The 27,323-nt window shown below is 45.0% G+C and overlaps 1 protein-coding gene and 1 long non-coding RNA gene across 6 annotated transcripts in view; one reads left to right on the plus strand and one right to left on the minus strand.

Moving 5' to 3' along the window:
* The window catches only part of LOC139057451 (uncharacterized), a 36,392-nt gene extending 19,515 nt beyond the window's left edge, over window positions 1–16,877 (minus strand). Inside the window, exon 1 of the long non-coding RNA XR_011512803.1 lies at window positions 16,747–16,877. This is a non-coding gene — a long non-coding RNA (uncharacterized lncRNA). The remainder of the gene's footprint in view (window positions 1–16,746) is intronic.
* Window positions 16,303–27,323, plus strand: part of LOC139057450 (negative elongation factor A-like) — a 54,295-nt gene continuing 43,274 nt past the window's right edge. For 2 of the 5 annotated variants that reach the window (XM_070535746.1, XM_070535747.1), the window contains exons 1-5: window positions 16,304–16,688; window positions 18,962–19,133; window positions 21,810–21,971; window positions 23,527–23,619; window positions 25,266–25,405. In XM_070535746.1, coding sequence (XP_070391847.1) covers window positions 16,380–16,688; window positions 18,962–19,133; window positions 21,810–21,971; window positions 23,527–23,619; window positions 25,266–25,405 — 876 coding nt within the window. In that variant the 5' untranslated portion in view covers window positions 16,304–16,379. Of the gene's footprint in view, window positions 16,689–16,852; window positions 16,953–18,961; window positions 19,134–21,809; window positions 21,972–23,526; window positions 23,620–25,265; window positions 25,406–27,323 lie in introns of those variants that run through there. The other 3 variants (XM_070535745.1, XM_070535748.1, XM_070535749.1) reach the window with 3 other exon arrangements.

A 27,323-nucleotide genomic window follows, 5' to 3' on the forward strand; every position in this document is an offset into this window, starting at 1 on the left:
TTCTTGTTGAATAATTCATGATAAAAAACACCGAATCCGCCTTCTTTATCAGCAGGCACAACGCATAGCTTGTTTACCTTTAAGTAAGAGGCTGCTCTTCTGATTGGTAACCGAAGGCTAGTTGCTTTATGCCGCAGCAGAACATTCAGACCATCTGAAGCCCTTCTAGCCTTTTCGAAATCCGGAGCAATACTAGAAATCCACCTTACCATGCAGAGCAGGTTTGGCTTCCGTGGCTTGGGCTCTGTTGCACATTTTGGACCATGACTTAGAGTGTACCGAACAAATTCTGGGAGAACAATGTCTTCTACTGTATGAACGGCGCCTCCGGTCTGCGATGACTTTGTGGCTTCATTCGAGTGAAGCTGGAATAGGAAGTGGCACCACAAGGTTGCACTCGTACTGTCTATCAGGCTGTAGTACTCATTCCACCTTCTTCGTATACGATAGTCCAGGTTGCCTATGCACATGATCGTAGAGTAAGTCGTGGTAAAAGTAATCTTGTCTGTTGCATTCAGACCGGAGAATTTTACATATCCGATTTCCATGGCTGACTGAGGGCTTGAATCCACTAACCAGAGCTGAGACATCGGGAGGCACCAGTTTCACACGCAGGCAATATGAGATGGTGCAGGTGCGACGCACAGCGATAGCGATCAGAGTGATGAGGAGGGTTGGATTAGAGGTAACGTGAGCGGAGAAGAGAAAAGTTATTTAAGGCTATCCCGCCCATTCCCATCGGTAACTTGTTATCGACGGTTGGCAGGAGTCCATTTCAACTTGTTCAAAGTGCTTATTGATGACTCCTGTAGCACTATGCACAACAGAAGGAAGCACTGTTCTAGTAAAGATGATTTTCTTCCTTCTGTTTCCTTGTCCATAAGTTGGCAATATTAAAACAGATGCGTGTTTCCGATTGCAATGATTATATATACGATGCTCACGACTATAGGGCGTCCTCGTCACCATTCACTGGCGCTAAGAATTGTCGTTTTTAACCTCATACCCACACGTAACTTTTCGCGTGTAAACAGCACTACTGACTCTCAAGACGACGGCATTCGCCGTATTTTAGCACAAACTGTGAAATCATGTCGAACCGGGCCGGAATGTCTGTGTGTGTCGATCGATGGGTGTAACTTTCAGGAGAAGCAGGAGGAGGGGTGTTGCTTTTGCTGCAGGCGGACCTAGCTTTGCGAAAGTTGCCGGAAATTGCTCCGCCTGTACACCACCACCACGATATGGTCTGAAAAAACTCGCAGTTTAAATAAACTAATAACACCGGGTTCCAAAAACAAGTTGACTCGGAGCCCGATACGTTGCGCGTTCTCAGGCCTTTCGCTCGCTGAGTCGCACATTGTTGTAGAGGGCATAACCTCGGTCCATCTATCTGTCATATATTCTGTCGAGGTGCTTTACCGCCAAAGGTTTTGCCTCTGCTACAGGTGTAAGTCCCTTGGTGCGAATATGCAGGATGGTAAGTTGACACTGCGCACTCCTATATGATCACGGTGGTTTCCGACGGTCTAATTTTTTAGTAAATTGCAGGCCAAGTACACGAACTGTGTTGAGTGCCACAGAGACGCGAGATTCCGTCCGCTTCCTAAGTCACTGAAGAAGCGCTCTCCCTGCCTGAGTCTCACTGAGGGGGCGCAGCCACAAGAGCAGATGCACGCAGGCGGAGAGACGACGACTGTGACTCGTGAAAAATCTTGTTGCTAGCAGCTGTCTTTGGCGCACCAAAAGCTGCCCTGAGGCTTTTCCGTTGTAGATAGTCCAAATGACCGTACTGGGACTTTCATGGTGATATTAACGGCAACTGAGAAAGCACATGATTCACCACCAGTGCCGAGTGTGATTTCAACATCGACGAAGGATGACTGCCCCAGCGTGCACCAGCCATCCTTCGCACAGCATTCAAGCGCGGTTCGAGCGACGAAACGATGGTGTCTACAGCACGCCTGCAGTACATCATGAAATCAAGTACTGCGCGCCAAGGAACTTTACGTGATTTGCTTGATTAATTGACATGCTTCCGAGGCTATCGCCCGCGTTATTCTACGCCGCGGCGCGAGGAACAGCATAAAACGGAGCTTGTCTAACGAGATGGCTAATTCTATCGATGAGAGGTAAGCATGTGCAGACCCTACAGCAAGGGCACTTCCCTGTGGTACACCTCGTGAAATTGCTCTCACTGTGCTGAGTGCCGTCCCTAGTTTCACCTGCATTTCCCACCCACTGATAAACGTATAATGAAACATCATAGGTGGCCTGTGACCCCAATGTCCGCTAGTCGACAGACCGTTGAGCCCTGGATGACATTGCCATATGCCTTTGATACGTCCGGAAAGATTACAAGTGTGGAGAACCCCATAGCTTGTTGATGTTCGATGTGGCTTACCAAATCGATGATGATGTCCTGCATGCGCACATAGACGTTGCCGGATTGCAGTCATAGACGTCGGGAGAAGCTTGTGACATTTTGCTACCATCCCAGCCTGACACACACGAGCTTTTCCATCAGTTTTTTCGCGCAGGAAGTTAGGAAAACCGGTCGATATGAGTTCTTTGTGGGGTTAACTATTGGTACAACCTATGCCAAACTTCCAAGATGACGGTACATCTCCATTTACCTAGAGATGAATAAAAAACGATAAGAGATAATTCTTCCAATCCTCACGTAGGTTGCAAATTATTTGGTTGGTGGTTCCATCCGGTCCCGGGGCACAACGGCGACGCAAGGAGTCCATGGCTGTGGGCAACTCCCTCGATATGTATGAGGCATCCATCACAGATTGCGTAGCAGGCTGAAGGGGGAAATGCATCACAGCGCGGTTTACAAGCTCGTAAATGCCTGCAAACTCCTCAGCCAGTGACATCAAACAGTTGCCTTTCAATAAGGAAAGTTCAACAAATGGCTTCAGTGGTCTAGGCGTATTGCATCGATTGTTTACCACACCCATATATTCTAGACATCGGAGTAAACACAGTTACCTTTTCACAAAAAGCATTCCATTGACTCTGGTTCCAAAGTTTCTTGGTGTGTCGGCGAATAGCTGCATTGAGTCTGTTGAACACCGCCTTCAGAGCATGCAGGGTCCCCCTTCTTTCGTACAAGTTGCCTTTCTGCTCTTCTACGTGCAGCCCACAGATTACGGAGGTTTAGGCCTGAAGCCGGAAAGTGTCGGAGCAGCTTTAGAGTAGTAGTTCCTGCTGCCATGCTTCCTGTCATAGCTCAAAAAAGCTTATCAATAGACTTCACAGGTGCTCTCTGTATTTATCCCAGTTGATTACCTTGCAAATATTCAGACAGAGACAGAGACAGAGACAGAATATTCAGACGAATATTCAGACAGAGTGAATTTGTTTCTGTTGCGCAACATTGTGAACACCTTTATGCGCTTTCTTTCTTAGTACTATCAATGTATCGGCGTTATTAACGCAAGATTACGTGTTGGCGATATCGCAATATTCAGTTATAGCGCAGAACTCTGTCGCAATTTTTTTTCTCGTAATCACGTTCTGTTTATGGAACGCGAAGTGGTTCTTTATTCGACGTTTTCGTCCACAATTATTTAGAGCCTGGACCACAACGCCTGTAAATGATAACTAATGAACTCAAGGAGAAGCCCGCCGCGGTGACTTAGCTGCTATGGTGTTGCACTACTAAGAGCGAGGTCGCAGGATGAAATCTCGGCCGCGACGGCCGCATTTCGATGCGGGCGAAACGCAAAACCACCTGTGTCCCATGCTTCGGGGGCACATTGAAAATCTCCTGGTGGCCAAAATTATTCTGAACTCCCCCCCCCCCCCTCCTACGGCGTGCCTCATAACGAAATTGTGGTTTTGGCACCTAAAACCCCATATCTCATTCATTAATTCGATATCAACGAGCATTATCATCGTTATTGATCGGTTTTATGTCTAATTCAGGGCAAAGGCACCTCCCAGCAATCTCTAATCACACCGCTCTCATGTTTTCTTAGTCCAAAGTGCCAACAAATGATCTCATCTGATCCCACTATGCAATGCTGTAATGTCCTCCACTGGGATTACTTTCTCTTTGTACCCATTTTGTTACTCTTAATACACAACTCGCTGTCAGCTCTACGCATCGCATGACCTGGCCACCGGTACTTCTTCCTCTTCATCTCAACCAGAATATCAGCTATCCGCGTTGGCTCTGTGATACATACTGACCTCTTTCTGTCTCTTAACGTTGCGCCTATATCTTTTCTTCCTATCACTGGTAGGCATTTATTTTAGCATTGTATTTCTAAGTGGCCTGTCATGACATGGAAGTGCTTGCGAATATGTTACAGGCCAGTTTTATTCGTCTGGAAGTTTCTTTCCTGTGACCTTTACCCTCCTTTGACTGTCTGTGTACGTAATAACTATACTCTGGCACATCTCCAAGCTAGAGCCTTACTGCCAGTCACAAACTGTTGTCCTTTGCCAAGCTTTTGATCACTACCTCAATAATTTGCGGCTAATCTGCAAACTTACCTTCCGACGGGGCCATATAAGGTGTTCTTTTCTTTCTCATTCGTTGCAAGTTGTCTCAATCGTTGCTGAACAGGAAAGCGTCATGTAATGAGGAGAAAATGTTAGGAGGTGGAAGGGGGGGGGGGAGAAGAAGACGCTTAGCCCACGCGCCAGCGCTTATAGCTCTTGGACTGCTCTGGCGCTTGAGGACTCAGACCGAACGCCTGTATTTGCTAAAGGTCGGCTGTCGTTGTAGATTGTGATAATACGTGGCTGGTTCTATAGCATCAGTTTTGCCTACAAAATGCGTTTGCAGAGCGTAAAGACAGGTAACTAGGCTATCTAGTTGAATATAGAGATAAGTACTTGGTAAGTATGTAGAACCAAGGTTCTAGCACGTAGCAAATTTTGCGACCGGGTCGCGGTGCGTCGCCACCACGATGGACGCGCACCGTCAACGGTGCTGTAACCAAAGGCAAATTAAACCCAGTGCAACACCTCAAGGCCTGCTTTGAATACGTGAGGCCAACGGTAAGTGCGTTTTTATATGATCGAACATCTTGCCGCCTTGCCCACTCCCAGAACCAGTTCCCTGGACTGATACCGGAAGAAGCGATATCGGCTTTGCACCTAAAGCCAACCATCCCGAATTCAGTTTGACTGTCCTGACCTTTCAGTAAGTTTCCCATGTCCCGACTTGACCCAGTCGGGATGACCGAATGTCCCGACTTTTTCTTTTCTTTTTCTACTGCATCGCTATATATAGATCAGCTTTCTTTTTATAATGCCTGACAGCATGTTTGCACATTCTAATATTTTGTGTCCTGTTGCATTGTCATAAACATGGCTTCGTTCTTTTCGTGATCCTACGAGTAGTCATGTAATGGGCCCTTACCGTTGGCAGAACCGCTATCCGTATTGGCAGTCGTGTTAGTCAGGCACCCTTTCTATTGTAAATTGCATAATTGTAGCACTAAAAAAATTGTTAAACTTTGTTCCACGTACTCACTGGTGGCTCCTGGCACTGATACGGTTGTTCGTTGTCAGCCGTCCCTCTCCCACTGTCTCGACTTCATATACCCGAGAGTTGGCAACCCTCGTTTGCACAGCAGCATAACGGAAAAGAAATCGAGTGGAGGTATATTGAGCTGTCGCTACAAATTGAAACGTCATGTTTCTAACTCCATCCTCACGTAGACGACGACGACTACGACGACGACAACAACAGCAACAACAAAAACAACAACAACGATGACAATAACAGCAGCAGCAGCAACAACAACAGGCGACTTGTCAAAAGTCTTCGTTCTACAATGTAGCGCTATATCTGTATGCTCAGGTAGCGTTACATCATCGTGCCCCTACTCACCCCGCTTCTCAGGCCCCTACCGGAGCTCACCTATAGGCGCATGCGTGACTCTGCTTCTTTACGCTTCTCGCCTGCGCGTCAATGGTGCTAATCCGTTTCTGCTCCTGCGACCAGCTTCGCAGCGCTACTGACGTATGCTAAAACCCTTTGCCAAAATATCTCTCGAACTAGTTTCCATCAACATTTCAAGATCATCAGGAGAATTTTTTTAAATACTTCCTCGTCTCCCTTGCAAAGTTTAATGTAGCGAATTACCGCTTTCATATAAGTTTATCCTTTTCATATCTTGGAAGTTCCCAAAGATGGGGGCCGCAAACGGCACTTTTCTTGACCTTTAACAAATGCTGATGGCACTAACAATTTGCGCAGCAGACTGATATGACTTGTACAAGAATATATTCTCAAAATTCTTGTGACTTACACCTCTGTTCAACATAAAGTGAAATAAGGAAACAAAGAAGTACACGAGCCTAAGGGATAAAGCGCTGACTGCCAACTGAATTTTTGTTCAAAGAACGCCTGCCTTAAAAAGCGAGACGCAAGTGTGTAAATACGCTCTCTGTTGCACGGTCAGCAAAAGCGATAGCCCTTATTAATGAAAATTTCTAATCTAGTGCTGTGCAAAATGTAAGCGCATGCTTGTTCTGGCTGACGTTCTCCGAATAAGAAATTCACGCAGAACTCATCTGCGATGATTACTGAAGTATGCGAATACATTCCTTTTGAGAATAAAACGAATTTATTAACGCTGCGACAAATGCTCTGGGAATGTGCCAGCAACAACGGTACTGAAACCACCTCCGTTCGCGACGCGTCCATAACCGCTGCCATTACCAGCGTGCAGAAAGCATCGAGCTCGCATCTTCCCGACGCCGTCCCAGCTGCGGGGTCCACCGGGGACCTCCATCGGCGTCGCCGCAGCTAAGAGCCGGCTCTCACAAGTTCGGAGTTGAAAGACCAGCTCTGGGCCGTCCGGCAAGCCGAAGGTGCCGCCCGAGTCCGAGGACTTCGAGCCGACACCTGAGGCTCAACAAATTGCCGGACCATTATTTTTTAATAAAGTTTCTTCTTCTATAGTGCACTGAGTGGATGTTTGTCGTTCTATACACACACTTTACACTATGAACTCTAAAGTACAGGTACTAACTTTAAAGTCACACTTTAGTTTTATCGGGGTTCTTGAAAACACTTGTGCGCTCAAATGGCGACATTATAGAGAGCGTTCCAGGTGCTCCACTAAACAGTTAAATGGCCGCAAAGAAAACTGATCTGACAATGCCAAGAATGCTATTCGCATTAATAACTTCATTTTCATCATAAAGGAATGCTATACTATATACTTTGGAATGAACTACCTCCCCACTGAACCCGTATTTTTGATTAGATAGCCGGAAAGAAAACTGGTCTGACAGTGCCAAGAATGCTATTCGCATTAAAATTCAGTTGACAGTCAGCGCTAGCTTGTCCTACTGTGACGGTGTTTATTTGCGCCTTCGTTTCAGTCGCAGTGTTTTTGCTCAAGCACCAATCGTGCGGCAATGTTGCGTGCGTTCGTGGGCTTTTTTCACGCTCGGAAAAACCCTTTTATGACGTATTGAGCAACAGAAAGCTGTCTCGAGACTTTCTCATGTTGCTCTACCATTTTCTCATTTATATTTTTAATCTACTTATAACAACTGAGGAGTTCATTAATCATTGAAGACTAGTTGTGTAATTAGGCAGAGTGCAAAAAATAATCTGACTATCTCCAAGCGCCGCAAACAACATTACCTTTGTTTGGTCCAGCTACGTGGCACTTGCATATTTTTAATAGACAGCTTTAGTACTGCGTCATGACGATACGTACGCAGCACGCATGTGCTTTGCGGAACGTAGGAGCACGTGTCGCGTTAGGGCTTTTAGCATAGAGTCTTTTTCTTTTAATAGGATGCGGGAAGGAGACATCCCCCCCCCCCCCCCGAGCTGCGTCTCCCAAATTATCCTTTCTCCATCCTAAAAAATGGCTGTGGCTTAGCTAAGGTTAAGCCCAGGATGCGAAGCATACTAGCCTTTATTTTAACGCGAGAGCGTTAAGGAGCTCGTGTCGCAGAAAAGCCGGTGTCGTCGGCGTCGGCTCAGGCGTGCGGCGCTTGCTCAGGCGCACATTTCGTTGTCGCGCCGAACGCTGCGTTGCTCGACGCTCACCGCGTCCGATGCGGGGCGCGTAGTCGCTGCGCCGTAGCAAAGCCACCTAGAAACAGTCTCTGTAGCACGCCGCAACCTTCGCTTCTCATTCCAACGAGCAGCTCTGTCTCCAGGAGGCATCTCACCTCGTGAGTGTCTAGCAGAGGCAAGCGCAGCTACTTGTATACCGCCGCGACGCCGCGAGCGACGGCAGGCGACGGCGCGAGTTGGAGCCCCGTTTCTCCTCTGTCGTGACGTCACGGTGCAACGTGGTATTGAAGGCGACACCGCCGCGCCTGAGGAGCTGGGTTGAGCCCTAGTAATATGCTTCGCATAAAAATTATGCGTGGCTCTGCTATCGCAAACATCAGAGAGGGATGACCAGTAAAGTAGTGATAAACCGCGTAAAAGACACACGAGCGCCAGCAACGCGTTCCTACGGCGTCCGCGACTCGCGTGGCCAACGCCGTAGCAAACGCCGCGGTTGTCTCCCGTCTGTACGGAGCGGCGAAGAGGTAAGTTTGGGTGGAGCCTAGCGGGGAAGAAGGAGCTGCGCGCACGCGCGCGAGGAACGCGTGCACTCTAGCGCACTCTCCTGTGGCGCGCGAGGCCAACACCTCCTAGTTCTCTAGAGGGTGTTGGGGAGGCATTGCGGTCAGGCGACGGAGGAGAGGCGTTCATCTCCGGTGGCTGCTAGGAACCAGCGCTGAAGTTTTCACGACGCCTGCAGCGCACCTTGGCGGTCAGAACGTGCGCAATGCAGCCGCTCCCGCGGACGAAAATTGCTGCTGGTAGCGGCGTTGCGTGCGCTGAAAGTCGAAGGAAAACGAAAGGACGCCGACGGTACTGTTGCGTATACAAGTGACAACTACGTCGGAATGAGGGAGGATGTCCCCTTCTGCGTCTTTTCATCTAAACCCTACGAGCGAGAACGGAGGCGGCGTTGCATCCAAGCAGTCAGGCGAGCGGAGTAAGTTCCCGTCTTGTCGCCCTGTCAAGCGGTGTCGGGCTGGTTTCTAAATCGAATTTCGCGTGTGTGCCTGATTTATTCGATAGTGAAGACGATCAGCCATGGCAGCCGGTGCCAAACAGCAGAATCTGCAGTCGGCATTTCGTCGGATACAAAATGAACAATAGCATGCACCATCCCGCATGTGTACCAACCATTTTTCCTTCGCAATACCACCGCCAAGCTCCTTCCAATGCCACGACACCAAGCCAACGATACGAAAGGTAAATAGTTTCCATTCATTGCCAAGAATTATGTGGCAGGGAAGCTGCCTTGTAACACGAGTTGTGTGCGCATACTGCCGGCGCACGCGTGACTATAAGCCGCCTATGTGTTTTTAAAAATGCGCATGCGGATGAGGACTCGGCGCTGAGATGCATCCGGTAAATTTATGTAATTAGTGCTAAACCTTTGCTTGCCTGAGTCAGCTGATGCGATAAAGCTTTCTTCTCCATAGACTGCTGTGGCCAAGTAACATCAGAATTTCTTATGTCTAGCCAGAGAAGTATGGGATGTCTTCAGGCCAACTAATACTTCCGAAACCATAGCGCAGCAAGACCGGCGCCGTAGCTACTAGATTTGCGAGGCAGGCTGCCACACAAGCATGGGAACGGCACACGGCGCAACTATTAAATAAACACACGTGCTCGCCGCGACACACTGTGAAAAATATATGAAGCTTAAAAAGCTTCTTTCGTCATTTCTTCACTTGATGGCGCTAGCTTCTTTACGAAAATTGTCCACTTGAAGCGGCGCGAAAACGGAAACATGCGAAGCATATGTGCGAACTATGAAACGGCCGCGGACGTGTCGTCTGGTCGAGAGGCTTGAATATGCCGCATTTCGTCGCCCGGGCGGCGTGCAACGCACTCTTTTCGACGCGCCGCCTATCCAGCGCTGGTTCTCCATACAGCGCGATAATATATTTGTACTCTGCTTTCACTCTCTCTCAGCTTTCTCTCCCCCAGCTCGGCGAAGCTGCGGACGTCAAGAGAAACCCAGCGAGGTTCTAACCGCTCCACTGTAAAAGTAAGGAACGTTACAGTTACAACTTAGCTTGCATAGTGAACCATTACGCATTGTAAAAGTTGGTGTCAATTAGAAATGTTTTCTGCTGTTCCTATGTCTGTGTAGCATTTCTGACAGGTGTTTCAGATGTCCTGTGTGTTACAATAAGCTCTAGATGGGATGGATAAGTGGGATCAGTTTTTCTAAACACATGAATTATCAAAGAACTTCCACAGTGAAGTTCATGATGCAAGCTGTAGCTTCAGCATATGACTATTAAGTTGTTCAGGATGTTAAACACACAGCTTGCGGCGCGCTCGTGAAAACCGGCTCGGTAATGTTGAGTACTAAAATAGAGTGTAATTACCATATTTGCAGGTGAATAACGTGACCACGAATATAGCGCGAGGGGGACTTTAGGTTCCTCAGAAAAAGATAAAGTTACCATAGAAGTTATTATACTAACAGGAACTATTACTATGGAAAAAAAACATGAAACAACGCAAGAAAAGTGCACCGACGATTACGATACTCCGTGATGCAAAATTTGAGCGCATCTCCCGTGATATATTGGCTGGTGCCGACAATCTGCCTCGTGTGGCACGACTGCCTCGCAAATCGGGAGGTGGCTAAAAGTAGCGCATGGGCGACACGTTGGCGTGACTCACAGCATCCATCGCAGACAGACCTTCGCTCATGCAGCGCTTTGTTTCCATGCGTCTGACGCGCGCTTCTCCGGGGCCACCTTGTAGCCATTGTCGCCGCCGAGCCCACCTTCCGCGGCATTAGGCTTTTCTTCTCGCGCTTTCGCCATAGCCTCCCCTTCTGCTTTCCTCCTCGCGCTCGCTTCGCTATCGCTGTCTTTCGTCATCTGCTGCGCTCCGCATTCGCTCTTTCGTCCTTCGCTGTGCTCGTTCGCTCGGTTACGAGGCACGCCGACGTTCCACGCAGCTCTTTCCCTCAACCCTAACCGAACCCGAGAGGAGAAAGTGGGAGGCGATGCTGCTCGGTTGCTCGGACCTTCAGGCCCAAAAGGCCTTGGTTCAGAGGGCTAAGCTGGCGGCTCGTACCAATGGGGTCCCGGAATATAGGGACTCCACTCATTGCGGAGCCCCTTAAGGGCTCCACCTTTCTTTTTGTTTTCGATAAGGGCTTTCAACCAACCAACCACGCAGGAACAGGCGCCTAAGAGCTGCGCTCTAAAACGGACGTCCGCAGGGCTTTATTCATGGTTACTTCGAACTCCCTGTCGACGGGCACTTGACGCGCCGCACAACAGCGCCTATCGTATATTTAACGTCAATTACTGTGTAAGCAGGGATGAATGTTCATTACACATTCACATCACACAACCTTAGTTTGTATGTGAAACCAATCGTGGAAAATGGCATCGGCGAAGCGTACTGCCAGTAGCTTTTTTCATAGCCTGCGGCAATAAATCGACGCAGGAATATCTTTTTTTAATCGATGACAGTGACACGCAAGTGCGGACTGACATATATTCTAATTGTCCTTTTTTTGTTATTATCATTGTTATTCGTCGCGGAACCCGGCGATGAACAGAGAAAGCGCCGTGCGTATATATATATACAAAAATATTTATTATATTTTATTATTATTATTATCATCATTTACTATATTTATTATTAAACATTATTATTACATATACTGTGGCCGCATATATGTTGGAGCCGCGCTCCAGCAATATGGCCGCAGGCGGCTTCGCTCAATCGCGTAAGCGACGGCTGGGACCAATCTGACGCTCCAGAGGTTTTATACAACCTCCTTGCTAAACAAATATCCTCCATACACACACGCTCAAGGCGCGGCCGTGCGTTTGAAGGTCCTCTAAACGAAGAACGTGGCGGACGCCGTGGCCTCCTTCTCTCGAACTCAACTTCGCTAGATTTCCGGCTGTGATTCTGCAATGTATAGCGCAAATAATATGCCGCATTTATTTAAGCCAAAGGATAGCCCCAGATAAGATATAAATGACTACCATGGATAACTTGTCGCGCGAACGGCACGCTGAACTCCAACCGTCTAACTGCGCGACACGTAACATTGCGAGATGGAATGCAACAGCGTGACATGGAACGAGGGCATAAGCTAAAGAACAGACAAGGACAAGCGCCAACTTTCATATAGGGAATACTTGTAACCATCGCGAAATATGTGTGTTAGAATGAAGACAAAGGGGGGGGGGGGTGATCAAATTAAGGAATAAACTAAAAAGCGCAGTGCGTATCAAATACCAAGAAAAACTACTTTCTATCGCCTGTGTTGCATTCTCGTGCTAGCTCCCCCCAAGAACGACTGTTCGAATAGAACACAGAATGTTCCTTTACTCGACTTGGGCTGCACTTCTTGTTTATCTATTTGTTTTCATTATGCAGTACGTGTATCATATTTGTCATTTGTCATAAAGATAAGTCCCAATTAATGTCAGCGATTGTCCATGTCTGCTTCTCTGTTTATGTCTTCGTCCCAGGTCGCGCTGAGCGAATATCAACTTTTTTGAATACGAATCGAATACGCGTAGTGCACAATCGATTAGGGAATCGAAGTGTCAAACGCAGACGCATATATTCACAGCAGAACTATTTATTTCGGCGAAATTTGGTGCCCCGCTTGAGCTGATTAGCGAGAAAAAAAAACAAGCAGCCAACTATCACGGACAACTGGGATAAGTTTTAAACACTGTATCACTAATGGCATTAAAACAACAGCGCAAATAGCCTCTGAACCTCACTGGAGCTTGGTTGTAAACAAGCTTTCCGAGAATGAGTGTATGCTGTATGACTAACTTTGTAAAAACGACATATAAATGGATGTAGAAAAAAAGAAAGATCGCAATGAAGTTGTGCAAAAAGAAACGAAAAAGCTGCTGAAGGACTTGTGTGCCATGCAGATGCATGTAAAAAGGCCCGTTGCAAGGAAAACATTGTTGGTTGCATGCAAGAAGCACTAAATTGCAGACTACAAGCGAAAATAGCATGTCACGTAGGCTCTGGCGCGAAACCAAAAACAAAGCTAGCATTGCCACTTTATTTGTGCATTGCTTTCATTTATTTATTATACTCTCAAGACCACAAGGTATTACAGAGGGGAGTGGGGTAAAAAAAAAGAAAAGTTACGTAACACAGAAAACAAAGAAGGCAGCAAGCGACGTAGTCATAGACATGTGAAGCCCGAAGCGATGGTGTCCATTATGGCCGTACGAAATCGTGCGTGGTCTAGCAATCAACGTGGCTGGAAGGTGATTCCATTCTTGACACGTCCTAGGAAGAAAAGACTCATGACAAGCTCTAGTGCGACACTGCAAAACTCCAACTTTGTGATGATGATCAGTGCGAGGAGATATGTAGGTTGGGAATGAAATAAGATTATCGCGCGGATATGAATTATGGAAGTATATATTATGAAACAGAGCCAGGCGAGAGCATTTGCGACGAGAAGAAAGTGGAGGAAGTTGGAGGTTGTTTTTCATAGAAGTTACGCTAGCCGTTCGGTTATAATTGCTTAAGATGAAACGCGAGGCATTGTTTTGAACACGTTCGAGAGACTGGGTTAGTGTCTCAGCATATATATGGGTCCCAAATTGATGAAGCGTATTCCATTTTACTCCTAATTAGCGTCTTGTAGAAAATTAACCTTAATGATGACAGAGTGGAAGAGAAGTTTTGACGGATATAACCTAGCATGCGATTACTTTTATTGATAACGCTGTCGATGTGTAAAGACCAGGAAAGAGTAGAGGTTAAATGGACACCTAGGTATTTGTAAGATGTAACTGCTTCCATGGCAGTATAATTAAGGTAATAGGTTGGAAGAGGAAGTTCACGGCGGGTTACACGCATGGTTATGCACTTAGATGGTTTTAGTTTCATTAACCACAAGTCGCACCAGTTACAGACAGCGTTAATGTCATTTTGTAGAATGTTAGTATCAGCGGCGTCAGAAGTTTCACGAAGAATAACGCAATCGTCGGCAAAGAGATAAATGTTAGAAGAAATTTCATTGGGGAAGTCGTCAATATAAATTAAAAAAAGGAGAAGGCCTAACACCGATCCTTGAGGAACGCCAGATTCAACGGGGCTAAATGTAGAGAAGTGGTTATTAAATGCAACGAACTGGGATCGATTAAGAAGAAAGTGCTCTAGCCATGCAAACAGATTAGGGTCAAGATCTAGTTTACTAAGCTTAAAGATGAGTAGTTTGTGACATACCTTGTCGAAAGCCTTTTCAAAGTCGAATGAAACACACTCTGCGCATGAACCTTTATCAAGAATAAGATGAACGAAAGCAGTTGTGTTTCACAGGACAAACGTTTGCGGAAACCATGCTGTGCGCGTGTGAAGAATGAGTTATCGTCTAAGTGCTTAACTAAATGAGGAAACAAGCTATGTTCGAGTACTTTACAAGGAATGCTAGTGAGGGAAATGGGGCGGTAGTTGTGAGGTGAGCATTTTGGCGGACTTGCGAAGTGGAACCACCTTAATTTTCTCAATTATCCAGTCTGCAGGGAGCTGATGGGTGTCCAAAGATTGCTGGAATATTTTTGAAAGTAATAAAGATGAGTAAACTGAAGTTTTTCTCAAAAACTTTGCGGTAACCAGGTCTGGGCCAAGGCTTGATGACATCTTTGGATTTTTAATTACATTTTCTGTCCTAAGTGGCTCGATCCTAATAAAATCCATAGCCGGGTAATTGCAGCTATTTAGGGTGGGAAACGCAGGATCAGGACATAGAACGACATCACTGTAGAATGCGGAGTTTAGGATTCGGGGACATTCAGCGTCAGGTATTTTTGATCCACTATAATCAGCTAAGGTTATTTTATCATCTTTGGAAGGGTTTACGATGCGCCAAAACTTTTTCGGGTCTTCTGTAACTATTGTAGGCAAAGTGTGTTCTTGAAACATGCTTTTAGCGAATTTTTTAGCTGCTATGTAAGCTTCGTTGGCGTCCTTGTAAGCGTCCCACTTAGATGCCAAGCGACTTTTCTTTTGCGATGCAGTACAGGCGCTTTTTTGCGATTGCAAAGCCTCTTTAGGTGAGAATTAAACCAAGGCGCCTTAGAATTCGACGGAATAAACTTATCAGTTAGTTCATATACTTTGTTTCTGAATATGATCCAGTTATTGTCTACCGTGCGATCATCGAAGTTACTTAAAGAGGGGTCAAGGAAGTTAGATAATTCCAAGTTTATATCATTAAAGTTTGCGTTGTCGTAGTCATATATTAACTTTTTTTTTAACAGCCGGCTTTGACAGAGGAAAACTGTTGATTTCTAATACCTTGCGCTAACCTTGTTTACCAGACGTAGAACAGTAAGCGGACTTTAACAGTCAGTTGTGAAATATTTGATTAGTTTTTTTTTATATTCGAATACAACCTTCCCCCCTCCCCTCCACCCAGACGGCGTCGTCCGACTGGGAGGAAGGGGAAGGGTGGAAAGCTAACTTATTGTTGCAATGAGGGAGGCGGGCAAGTTAAATCAGTCATTGTTCTGATCAAAATTTTAAAGTTTATTTACGCATAGCTCATTCCTTTGTAAAAAAAAAAATCTCTTAGCTCTTTTTGTTTGGTGGTTATCTATTATTAACCTACACATAACCGCCAAATAGCTAACAGATACATTAAATCGTTGCTTCGACGTTAATTTTGCGTCGCAGCTTATTACTTATTTTCTAAAGCACTTCACCCACAAGGATACTGGTAATTGAGGCTGTCTAAGCACTCCAGCATCGGTAATTTATGCTTATTTATTACCGGCACCTGTTCTCTCACAGCTTGTTCTGGTGCTGTCAACCGAACGGTCGTTCCGGAGTCGTCGCTTGGGCACATAAGTCTTTAGCGCTATAAGTTAAATGCAGTGGAAGGAACTTGGCGTAATGTGTGCGTATTGCTCGTGAACAGTGCAGTGCGGCTGTGCGGCCGTTGCCCTCGCCTGTAGAGAAGCCATCACAGTACGCCAAAAGCATGGCCTCCGAGATACTGACACCAGTTCTGCCATGTTGTTATGAATGTGGACAGTGCTCAATAATGCTCAATAAAAATAGAGTGTTTCTATATCACTTCTTGACCTGGTTTAATGTATCATTACCGTCCTACGGCCGGCGAGCAAGTCACAGAGCAACGAAGGCCCGTTTCCACATTTAATTCTCCCTCCTTTCGCTACTAGATCGCATTCACTGTCACACCAAGGGAACAGCGAGAGCTGTCGCACCTGTTGGGTGAACACTGAACGCCGTCTGTGTGGACATTGGCAGCAGACAGTAAAACAACTCAGAAAGAAGTAGGACGCATAAACAAAACCGAAAGCACAATATTTCAAGCGACATGAAAGTAGAAGCGGCCAAAAGCGGAGATCACGCGGCGAAGCCCGGTTTGAGGCTACCAGTTTCTCAAAATGGCGTCCGAAAAATTGTTCGATTCAAGATGGCGTACGTGCGCGACAGCGACACGTCGCTGTGGCTACATAATAAGCTCGGAACGAGTAACGATCTGTGGTCTGGCTATTCCATCTGTTCCCAGCTAAACCAGGATGTGTTAAAAAACATCAGAGAGTGTTTCATTGACCTACAGTCTCAGGTTAAGCTAAAACTACTACTCTCCTTCCTGCACATACCGCGACGCAATGTCGAAGAGGTAAGACGAGAGTGTCATTAGTTATTTCGTCTTATTTTAGCGTCTGCAAGAGACTTACTTGCGTTCAGATTGTTCTCCGTGCTATCTGTGTTGACCTATGGCACGCATCGTGATTATAGGAAGCGCTACGCGGACAGCTGCGACCTGCTTAGGAGAGCGTTCGCTGTTTGGTAAACACACCAGCTGGAAGGTATCACAGGACTAGCGCGGCGGCTTGCGGTGCCGCTGAACGCTGCGATAGCCACTTACGTAGAGTCTGCTCGAGTACGTCATAGCTGTCTTTGCACATGTTTCCGTTTGACTTCATTGTTTGTTTGAACCCGTGCAGTCTCGATCTAAACACACGGCTGGTGTTTTCCCGCTGTGTTTTGCGTCCGTAGTTCTTGCCAAGCCCTCATTTCCATAGTAGGCGCGGAATAGGCGGTAGCGAACTTGGCGCGGATTATCGTGGCGCAGCGCCGAATGGTTCGCGCGCGCTAACTTCGTACGATGCGTTCACATTTTGCCTTCTGCACTTTGAAAAATTGATGTTCGTTTGCGCGCATGTCGCTGGCGTTGTAATGACCGGTAACGTGGAAAGCCACCCGTTAGGTTGTACGGTTGTTTATTTGTAAATAGCAGCTGATGGATGTACTCGTTACGCGCACGAACGATATTTCAATGCCCGGTAGTCTGCTCCACTTTAGCTGTGCAGTGCCTGGTAAACTACCGTTCACGGCATGTGTGTTAATAGGCGTTTAGTCGAGCGTCGCAGCTGTTCGGTTTTTAATTTTACATGTGCATACTACTATCAGTTCTATTTGTGTCTTCTGTTGTGCTGTGCGGCGCCGTTACAGGCACACTGTTTAGCAGTTGCACAACATGTTTCTCTGCTATTGGATTCACATGATTTTGCTGCCAGTCTTCACCATGCCAGATAAAAAAAAACGTCCATTGCAACACTTGCTTTCTATTCTTTTTTTTTCCTTGTTGCTTTAGTGTTATTTAAATCGGGGTTCTGGTGCATACTGGCGAAAGTATTCTACTGCCTTTGAGAGCTTGGAAACATGTTTGTACAAACATTTTAGAAAAGCAGCACACAAGGCACTGCATTGCAAGATCAGTCGACTTATGTATATTTTGTGTTGCCATTAGGATTGTTATTAGGATTATTATTTGGATTGCCATTAGGATTGATATTTCAAGATTCCAGTTCCGTCAGCCAACGACTCTGGCACATGTAAAGCATATGAGAGGCAATGTGCGACAGGGATGAAAAAGCAAGAACTCTTTTTAAGCTTACACTATGGCTTGCATTTCAATATATGACAAGGAATCCTGTGTTTTGTTGATAAATGTTATTCTAGTCATTTATTAATTTAAGAGGATAGGAATACTTGGAGCATTTATGTGCCGCAACAACGTAATTGCATTGTAAAAGTGAAGAGCCATAAAGTGCTAATTTTAAAGATAAGTCTCATGTTAAAAGAGTAACTTTTACTGGGTGGAATGCAGTCTACATTGCCTTAGTACTTCTATTATAGAAGTTCATCCATAGGAATGAAAAATAAATCTGACCGAACTTTTATAAACTCTTGACCATTTGTCGGTATTCATTTTTGTGTAAGGACCCCGAACTTTGATTGCTTAATTTAGCATTTGCAAGGAGAGGGCATGTTTGAAAGCCTCCTTTCGTAACTTTTTCATGTACTTGTAGCATTTCATGTCATTCAAGTCACCTGGAACCTAAATCATGTGTTTGCTGTCACTTGTCATACTTGTTGACATTTCTTCACTGCACTGTTAATGTAGGAGTTAAGAGACACTAAAGGGAAGTTAAATCTTGTTTGTTTGTAGACTAGGCTGTATACTGTGTCAAGGTATACTAGACATACTATGTCAAGGTAGTGTTATGTTGAATGTTTAAAAACAACAGAAGCCACCTCAACCTTAAAAGATCAGTTCTTATGGCTTAAATTCTCCTGCATGTTTTTAGATATGTTTGTAGTGAGTGTCTCTTTTTAATGTTGCTTGTTTTTGCATGCGACATGGCCTAATAAGGCACTAAATAGAGGCATCTTGGGCAATGTGAATGTCTGGATTAAGGAATGTGCGAGGGCAAGATGTATCTTGAGGTGTGTGCTGACGTATAGTGACATGACAGTTCATTTCATGTGCAGGCTGGTGTTTTATGCCACTGTAAATCCACCTTTCAGTATAAGCTCGTATTTTCTGTTGTCTCATCATCATCCCCTGTGTCTTCTTCTTCTCCTCTTGCCCCTGCGCAACACCAGTGGAAGGCCGAATTAGAGGACATTCTGGAGGTGGCGTCCGCTGACAGCGACCAGTGGGTCAGCATGCTCGCCGAGCTACTGAGGTCATTTCCCGGCAGTGGGACACTGAACTTCAACATCGAAGAGAACTCTGGTGTCTTTGTCGACCTCTGTAATGACCTCCGAAAGCTGGGTGCGTCCAACTTCTCTGAGCTTTTTCTGTAAAGGGCATAAGACACTAACGGGTCTTTAAACCATGTTTGGTGCTGTTTCTTGCAGAAGGAGGCCGTGATGTCTTATTTTAGATTGGAATCCATTGTTGGTGTGGGTTTCTCAGGCATGAAATTATGACTATGACAGTGGAGTTCACTTTACGCGTTATGTATAGTATTTATTATGTGCATTTTCACTTGGCTGGATGTAGCCTTGCAGTGCTCACAAATTCTGAGCTGCTTGTGTATCGGAGTAGGTGCGGAATACGCAGTAGCGAACTTGGCGCGAGTTGTCGTGGTGCAGCGCTGAATGGTTCGTGCACGCTAACTTCGTACGATGTGTTCACATTTTGCCTTCTGCACTTTGAAAAAGTGATGTTCGTTTGCGAGCATGTCGCTGGTGTTCTAATGACCGGTAACGTGGAAAGCCTCCCGCTAGGTTGTACAGTTGTTTATTTGTAGATAGCAGCTGATAGATGTGCTCATTATGCGCACAAACAATATTTCAGTGCCCGTTAGTCTGTTCCACTTTAGCTGTGCAGTGCCTGGTAAACTACCGTTCACGGTATGTGTCTTAATAGGCGTTTGGTTGAGCGTCGCAGCTGTTCGGTATTCTCGCAGTGCTTTAATTTTACATGTGCATACTACTATCAGTTCTATTTGTGTCTTCTTTTGTGCTGTGCGGTGCTGTTACAGGCACACTGTTTAGCAGTTGCAAAACATGTTTCTCTGCTTCCAGTCTTACATGGGCATGCAGGTTCTCTACATAGACACAACATATAAAGAAAAAGACATGTGCTGCAAACCATTCCTGTTTAATGACATCAAAACAAGAAGCTCAAGCTTCCTCACTCACTGCCTACAGTACCCCCAGAGTCCACAAACCCGTAGGCTAAGCAGATGCATAAAAAAAGAAACTATTTTACAGTACAATTGTAAATATTTTACAATGGTAAAAGGAAGTCAAGTAGATGTTATGTTAACCCTTTCTATGCCATGCTGTCATCCCAAATTCAAACGAGAACTGTCTGAAAAAATATTTAAAAAAATGACCAACATGTTTTACTTTCCCAGAAAGAATAAGTTCACTTCTGCTTGTGCTGTCCCTTGGTTTGTTTGCTTTCATCTACCAAAAGCTTGACTAAGTACTGAGACAAAGCCAGGCTCGTCCACGGCATTGATAGAAAATGCAAGGTACTGCTGATGAGCTGAGCTTCGTCTCTGGCAGTATTTACCAGAAACCTGTGGGCGAATCCAGCTCCTCCAGGCTTGACAAGGGTTCAACATGCCAGCAGGTGTTTAATGTCACAGTGGGGTTGTGTATTGCATTTACTTCTTACATGGTAATGTTACCTTTACCAGTCTGGCTGAAGCATCCATGAGAAATGGGCTGAATTCAGGTGGTCTGTAATTATTGGCCCTCCGTCGAACCTCTGACTGTATTGTCAAAATTGTGGTTCAGCCTTTAATTTAATGCTACCACTTTTCTTTACTGGCATAAAGATAAAATGCCATAAAATGGCATAAGCATTTTATGTAGACAAGTTTGTACATGCTTGTTTAGGCAAACCATCTGTATTGCTGCAAAAATGCCGGTAACCTTGCGTACAATTTTGATTTCTTCAGTTTGACTGTAATGGGCAACTGAATCATGACATGCTGCTCTGTTTTTTTTTTATTTGAACAAGTGTCAGTGGGAATGAATTTACTCTTATTAGGCAGTGCCCATATTGTGTCCTCTCCTTGTCCTTTTTCTGAAATTTCGCACTGTTCTTTTTAAACAATCATACCAATATAACTTGTACAGCTTTTCGTTCTGGTACACTTTTGGGTTTTACAGCTTCCAGGTATTGTAAAATAGTTTCTTTTTTTTTATGCTTCTGCTTAGTCTACGAGTTTGTGGACTCTGGGGTACTGTAGGTAGGGAGGGAGGAAGTTCGAGCTTCTTGTTTTGATGTCCTTAAAAAGGAATGGTTTGCGGCGCACGTCTTTTTCTTTACATGTTGTGTCTATGTAGAGAACCTGCATGCCTATGTAAGACTGGAAACAGTGTTATTTCATTCTGAGGTTACGTAATTCAAGCAAGGCCTTCATTTTATTGATACTCTAGCTTCTCTGAGAAGAGTGTGTCCTGTAATTGTGGATCAGAGGCCATTCGTGATGTAGAGACAGTCAATACTGTCAATGAGGATGTATTTTGTACAGGGATGACTGTCAGGAAGACATAGTGGACGAGGTACTGAAAGTATTGAGACTATTTTGAACATGTGGTTTAGAATAATCTTAGCCAGGCTGTCTGTGAGCACACTGTGCTGTTGGTAAATTTTAGTAGCATGTGTTACTTTGCATGATGCAGTCGCTCTGTAGTGGCTGAAAAAATTGTCAGAAGCCAACCATGTGTAGAAGCATGGCAGTACCTTTCTTTAATGTCATTTGCAGTTCCGAATGATGCTTCATAACAATACACATGAATGCAGAGCATCACCAGTTATGTTAATCGGACTTCATTAGTACATTTGTGACTGTATTAAAGCAGTGCAGCAATTTTACATGAGATCACTTGCTTTAGGACATGTAGTTGATTACAATTTGCCTTGCAGAAAGTGTCACTTTCATACACACTGTAAAATACCAAACTTTTTATGTGCTCTTTCCAGTGAAAAAGCATGCCGACAAGAACATCCTTCCTCTGGAGTGCCTCTACCTCAACAAACATGCCCTGACTGCGTTGGTTGGCCAACTTCCGCAGCCCGTGAAGCACTTTGCCCTAAAGCGCAAGCCCAAGTCAGCTGCCCTCCGGGCCGAGCTGCTCCAGAAGTGTGAGCCTCTCCCTTGTTTTTATCCTGTGTAAGGTTTTCTAAACGTGGTATGGGTGCTACTTATGCGTAACTGCTATACATGAAAGGAAAAATTCAAAATTGTCAACTGCTTTACTGTAGCACGAAGCCGCAACTTTCCCTTTCATGTACGTTCCTCCATCTTGCAGCCTTCTGCAGAGTTGATTTGCCATTGACTGCCAGATATGTGGCTAATGGGAAGTACATACTGAAAATTTCTGAGCTAGCGTACAGTAAATGCTTTCTTCAATGATGAAAAGTCTTGTAGCAGACATTTCAGCAAAACTAGATGTGCCTGAGGGCACCCTTATTGGTAATGGAGGCAATTCATTCTCACTTTCCTTAGTGCTCGGCAACTGAATCAGCATCATTATGATGAAGCCATAATGTGATTTTAGCATTTCCATTCTAGTCCCGCAGCTAAAGGAATTTCATTGCACTGTCTTTGAGTGAAACAGTGCAGCAGATGGGACGCAGCGAGTAGCAAGCGGACATGCAGAGTGATACTCGCCATTCCCCGTCTATTCCACTTTGTTCCAACATGTTGCCTTACTAACTACCTTGAATTCAGACCTTAGTTCAGCACAGTGCTGACTGTGCTGAATCTGCTGCAGCCCTTCTGGAAGGGGATGCTGTAGGTAGATTGCCTAACACATGGCCTCCAAGATCTTTGTAGCCGCACCAAGTCTTGGAGTGGTTTGGCTATGCCCAACACAGTCGACTTCCGTCACTTCATTCTTGACGGAACTGACAGAATTGATCTGATTATCTGGTCGGTTGAATTAAAAGAAGAGGTTGAAAAAAATGGCCAAGTGCAGCTACTCCTTTATTTGGCAGTATTTTACGAAATCCAACATGCCTATAAATCTTGTGATGGTAGTACGTACACAGGAAAGGTCGACTGTGTTAAGAGTTCTGTAGAAACAAACGGGCTGTTAGAATGAACAGCACCTTTTTTTTTTTTGCATTTCATGCTTTCGGTATGTTAACTGGTTATGCACTTGTGTTAACGTCAGTGGGAAGTCTCTTCATACATTTTTTGTTCTTACTATCTACACAAGAGTTCTGCCTTGAGTAGAAGTCATAGGCAAAATTGGTTTCTTGCCATCTTGTTCCTGCAAGGTGTTGTTTTGCATTGTAGCTGCCTGCTCCTGTTATTAGCTCAGTATAATGAGATAAACTTAAAATGTGTCTCGCTGATTCCAATTTATAATAAATATATTCTCGTAATGAGTAACGGGTATAACGAAGGTATTTTTGAACCAAATGCAACTTTTTTATGGTGAAATTTGAATGTATATATACTTGAATCACAAAGCAGTTGTAGCTTTTGTCACAAAGTCGACAAAATGTTCGTGTATCTTTTATTTTACATATAGAAACATGGGAACCTAATGTTCTTGTCATATCATATGTCATCTTAGACTTGCAGTGGGAAGTGTGCTAATGGTAGCACTTCGCTGATTCTCGGGGCCATAACAACTGGTTCGGTATTGCAATTATTGGTTTTTCTGACGTGTTATGTTCTTCATTTCAGCGCAAGATGCCTTGTCCAATGCCAAGCGGAACACATCATCTTCATCTGTGCCAATTAGGTGTCGAGGTCTTACAAAGAACCTCAATGATTCAAGTAAGACTCCAGATATTACAGCAGATACAGAGCTGTGTACGTCACCTTACTAGCTTTTCGAAACTTGGTAACAGGGAAAAATCTTGGCCCAGCTAAGATTTATACCTCGGTCTGTTGCACGGAGCATGAGCATTCTGACAAGTAGATAATCCCAAAGCTTGTCGAGCTCTGCACTAATAGATGTAGATAGGTCTCATGTTGTGTCAGAAATGTGCACAAAATGCTGATCTCCTTACTCCATACTGCATCTCCGTATGCCCACAGGGTGTTGTGCCCAGCCTTGCTTTCGTTATCATCAGCACTGGTCGTCTCGTATTGCTCCAGATCTTTCTGCTAGTTTACTGTGATCGGCAGGATGTCGGCTCTGTGGTAAATTATGCCCACCATGAAGTCTTCGATGCGGAAAAGCCCTGGGGCCCGAAAAAGCATCCCAAAAGAAAAGCAATTGATATCGAGCAGCATCTAGTTGAAGGAAAAAGCCTAACTTGCGCAGCAGTGGCATTTGATTCGGCACCATTCCCCAGAGAATAAAATGGCTTGTTTCGAAATCGTTAAATCAGTTTTTCTCCTGTAGCACTTTTTGGCCAATTCACACTTTTAGGAAAACTATTGTTTTGAAACTGCAATAAAGAAAACTGTTTACAATTTTTTTTTAGGCTGTAGATTTGTGTGGAACAAGGTCATGGAACTCTTGAATTTCTAAATTGCTTCTGTCAAGAAACAAGTATACATTTTTTGGATCAGAGTAACAACAAAAAACAAACTTTGTTTTCAAGTGACACAGTTTCTACGAAAAAAGGCATAAACGTGTGAGCAGCTGTTGCTGTCTTGTAATATAGGGCATCCAGAAAATGTTTATTTAGAAAAATTTGATCTATCTTTATCATTTTTGAAATGATAGTTTTCCTAAGGTGACACATTTATTTGCTAATTGGAACCAACGTTAAAACAGAAGCTTCAAAGAAATGTTGTGTTTGGCATTATGATGGCCTTAGGAGCAGTACCACTTGATAGAAAGGGTTCCATTTTATGGCTACAAAGAGGGGAAACTTAAATCCATTGTCTGCCTTCTCTATGCTGTAAGCAGGACGTTTGTGCATGACTGGTAAAAGCAAACGGTCACCGTAGTGCCAATGAAAGTCATTGTAGAGGCTACTCTGCTTAGGTCTGGTGTGCATTGCTGCATTGAAATTGAGGATAGATCAAAATTGCACAAACGTTGTGATTGCTGTAGAATATCAGTGCTGTTATCAAGGTTCATATGGTTTTCGGGATTAAATTAATTCATAAAGTTGCCTGGCTCTGTATTGAAGAGGGACGTTTATTGTGACCAGAACAACCCTTCCTTGAATGAAGAAGAGGGAACGGTTTTGGCTGGTAACATGGCCAGCACCGCTGTTGATAATAATAGTCACCAATGATAATCATCATCGCTAAGAATGGAGTAGAACTACTTCCCAAGTGCGAGAGCGTATCTGAATGTAGCCGGAGTGCCCTTTTTGACCATCCGTACAATGTCAGCCTTTTGGGAGCGCTTTAAAACTACCATCTTAAGATGCCATTTAATGTTGCTATTAGTGTCTCTTAAAGTGGCAGCATATAGCATTCTTCCGTGTAAGGACTCCAAAGTGCCGGTGTTTTTGCAGGTCCCTTGAGGGGTATTCCCAGCCGTGTGCCAACAGGTGGCTTCAAGACACCCACCAGCGGCAACCGTCTGAGTTCGGGTACTCCACTTAGTCGGTCCCTCACCAAGCCTCTGGGGAACAAGAAAGATGGCGGCATCAAGGTGGGTAGCTGCTGTAGTTTAACTCACTGGCTACATAGTATATATATGCACAAGTTTGTCAACTGCATAATGTTAACTACATTGCCCTTTACTTTGTCTTTTGATTGAAATTTCTCTATACCAGAATACTGTTTATTGTTTGTTTAACGGCTGCATCCATAAATTGCAGCCTAAATATTTACGGAGAAATGTGGGGTGGGTGAATATACGAACTTTCGAATACGAATAGAATACTACACGCTAACTATTCATATTCGTATTTGACAAGGAACTATTCCGTATTTTTGAATATTTGAAAGTTCAGTAATCCCTCGTTGTAACGAAATCGCTTTACTCGAAATTATTTCCGGGCCCAAACCAAACGCATGCATTTTAAGCCATATAACTTGGAAGCGCGCGAAGAGCTCGATCCGTTTAGAGCGAAGTGGCGAGCGGTGGCAATCCTTTTGCGCATGCAATGCCAAATTAATACCGCCGATGGATTAGTCTAACGCAGGCACAGAACAGGCCACAAAAGTACCAAACCCACAACCAATGACCGCCTAGTAACGAGTACCAAGCTAGTATTGAGTGCACCCACTGTTTACTGCGGAGCGAATGGAAGCTGTCAAATTATATGGTGCAGCATGCCCGAACCATCAATCTTAGTTGCAATTGCATCACTGGTGTCCGCCGTGATAGAATCCACACAAAAATAGTTTTCCTGATACTTTGCAATGCTAGAAAACTGTGGACTCTTGGATGCCAAAAAGGGGCCAAAAGAGAGCGGGCAGACTTGTGCCGTAGCATTCCATGGGGTGTGCTTGATGAGCAAAGTATTACATCTCTAAAGAACACTTCTGGTGCTGAAACGTGCCGAAAAGCACAAAAGAAGTGTCTCTCTGTTATAAGTGCCATGTTCAACGCACAGTGCTACGTTAACAAATCGGGAAGACGACATTGGGGAAGCCGGTCTAGAAATTTGCTCGCCACTCGCCATAATCAGCCTGCACCCTAATAAAACACTGCCCCTAGCTTCATTACACTTTTAATGGTGCAAATAGACCGATAATTTGCCAAAGCACGAAAAATCCAAGCGTCGCCAGTGGTGAGTAAGGCGTCAGCATGGCAGGTCAATGCTAGCTGGCATTTCCCTGGCAATTTTTTTGAGCCGGTCATGCTTGATTCACGCCATCTGACTTTAGATATGCTGTCTGAATGCATGGTAGGGTCATTGAATTTTGTTCCTACACATTTGTCAATGGCGCAGACACAATAGTGCACAAACACCGACACTCGAACCGTAGAATTAACACAGTGTTGTCGACAACGGTGTGCCGAAAAACTCTCATTTCGCAAGCTTCACGGCTACACACCTCGGGAAAAAATTGTCCAGCGATCATGCAGAGCCCCTACTGCAAAACCATTCAGTTTTCATGATTGTGCTGCGTACCCACAATGAGTGGCTAACCGTTTTTTGAGCACAACAAACACAACCTCAGACTCGAGCCGCGGCATTTGCGGCGCTTTCCAGCACTATCCTCTCGTAGTCTTCCGTGACCTCCACACACCCCCCTATAAAACCGGCCACGGCCTTATGCTCCTCATTCGCTGTCCAGTCTGCAAGCAGTTTGGATACCCGTCACTCCTCTCACTAGCCTTCATGTTAACTCCTCGCCTCCTCACTGCCAGTTTTGACATCACTGCTTCTTCAAAGCTGCCCTTTTCTGGCCTGCCCTCCCGAGCACAGTCTTTCACCAATGGGTGCCCTTCTGCAGTTCCTGCTTCTTGGTCTCCACAACTCCGCTCGCCTTTCTTCCACTACATGGGAAGCCGATGCCAAGCCTGCCATTGCAACCGTCGCCATCATCAGTTTGCACTGACGAAGAAAGCGAGATGCTCTGGCGACATTTTGACGCTTCTGCCCTCTGTGTCGCAC

The sequence above is a fragment of the Dermacentor albipictus genome, chromosome 3 (assembly GCF_038994185.2).
Source record: "Dermacentor albipictus isolate Rhodes 1998 colony chromosome 3, USDA_Dalb.pri_finalv2, whole genome shotgun sequence".
NCBI classification, from domain to species: Eukaryota; Metazoa; Arthropoda; class Arachnida; order Ixodida; family Ixodidae; genus Dermacentor; species Dermacentor albipictus.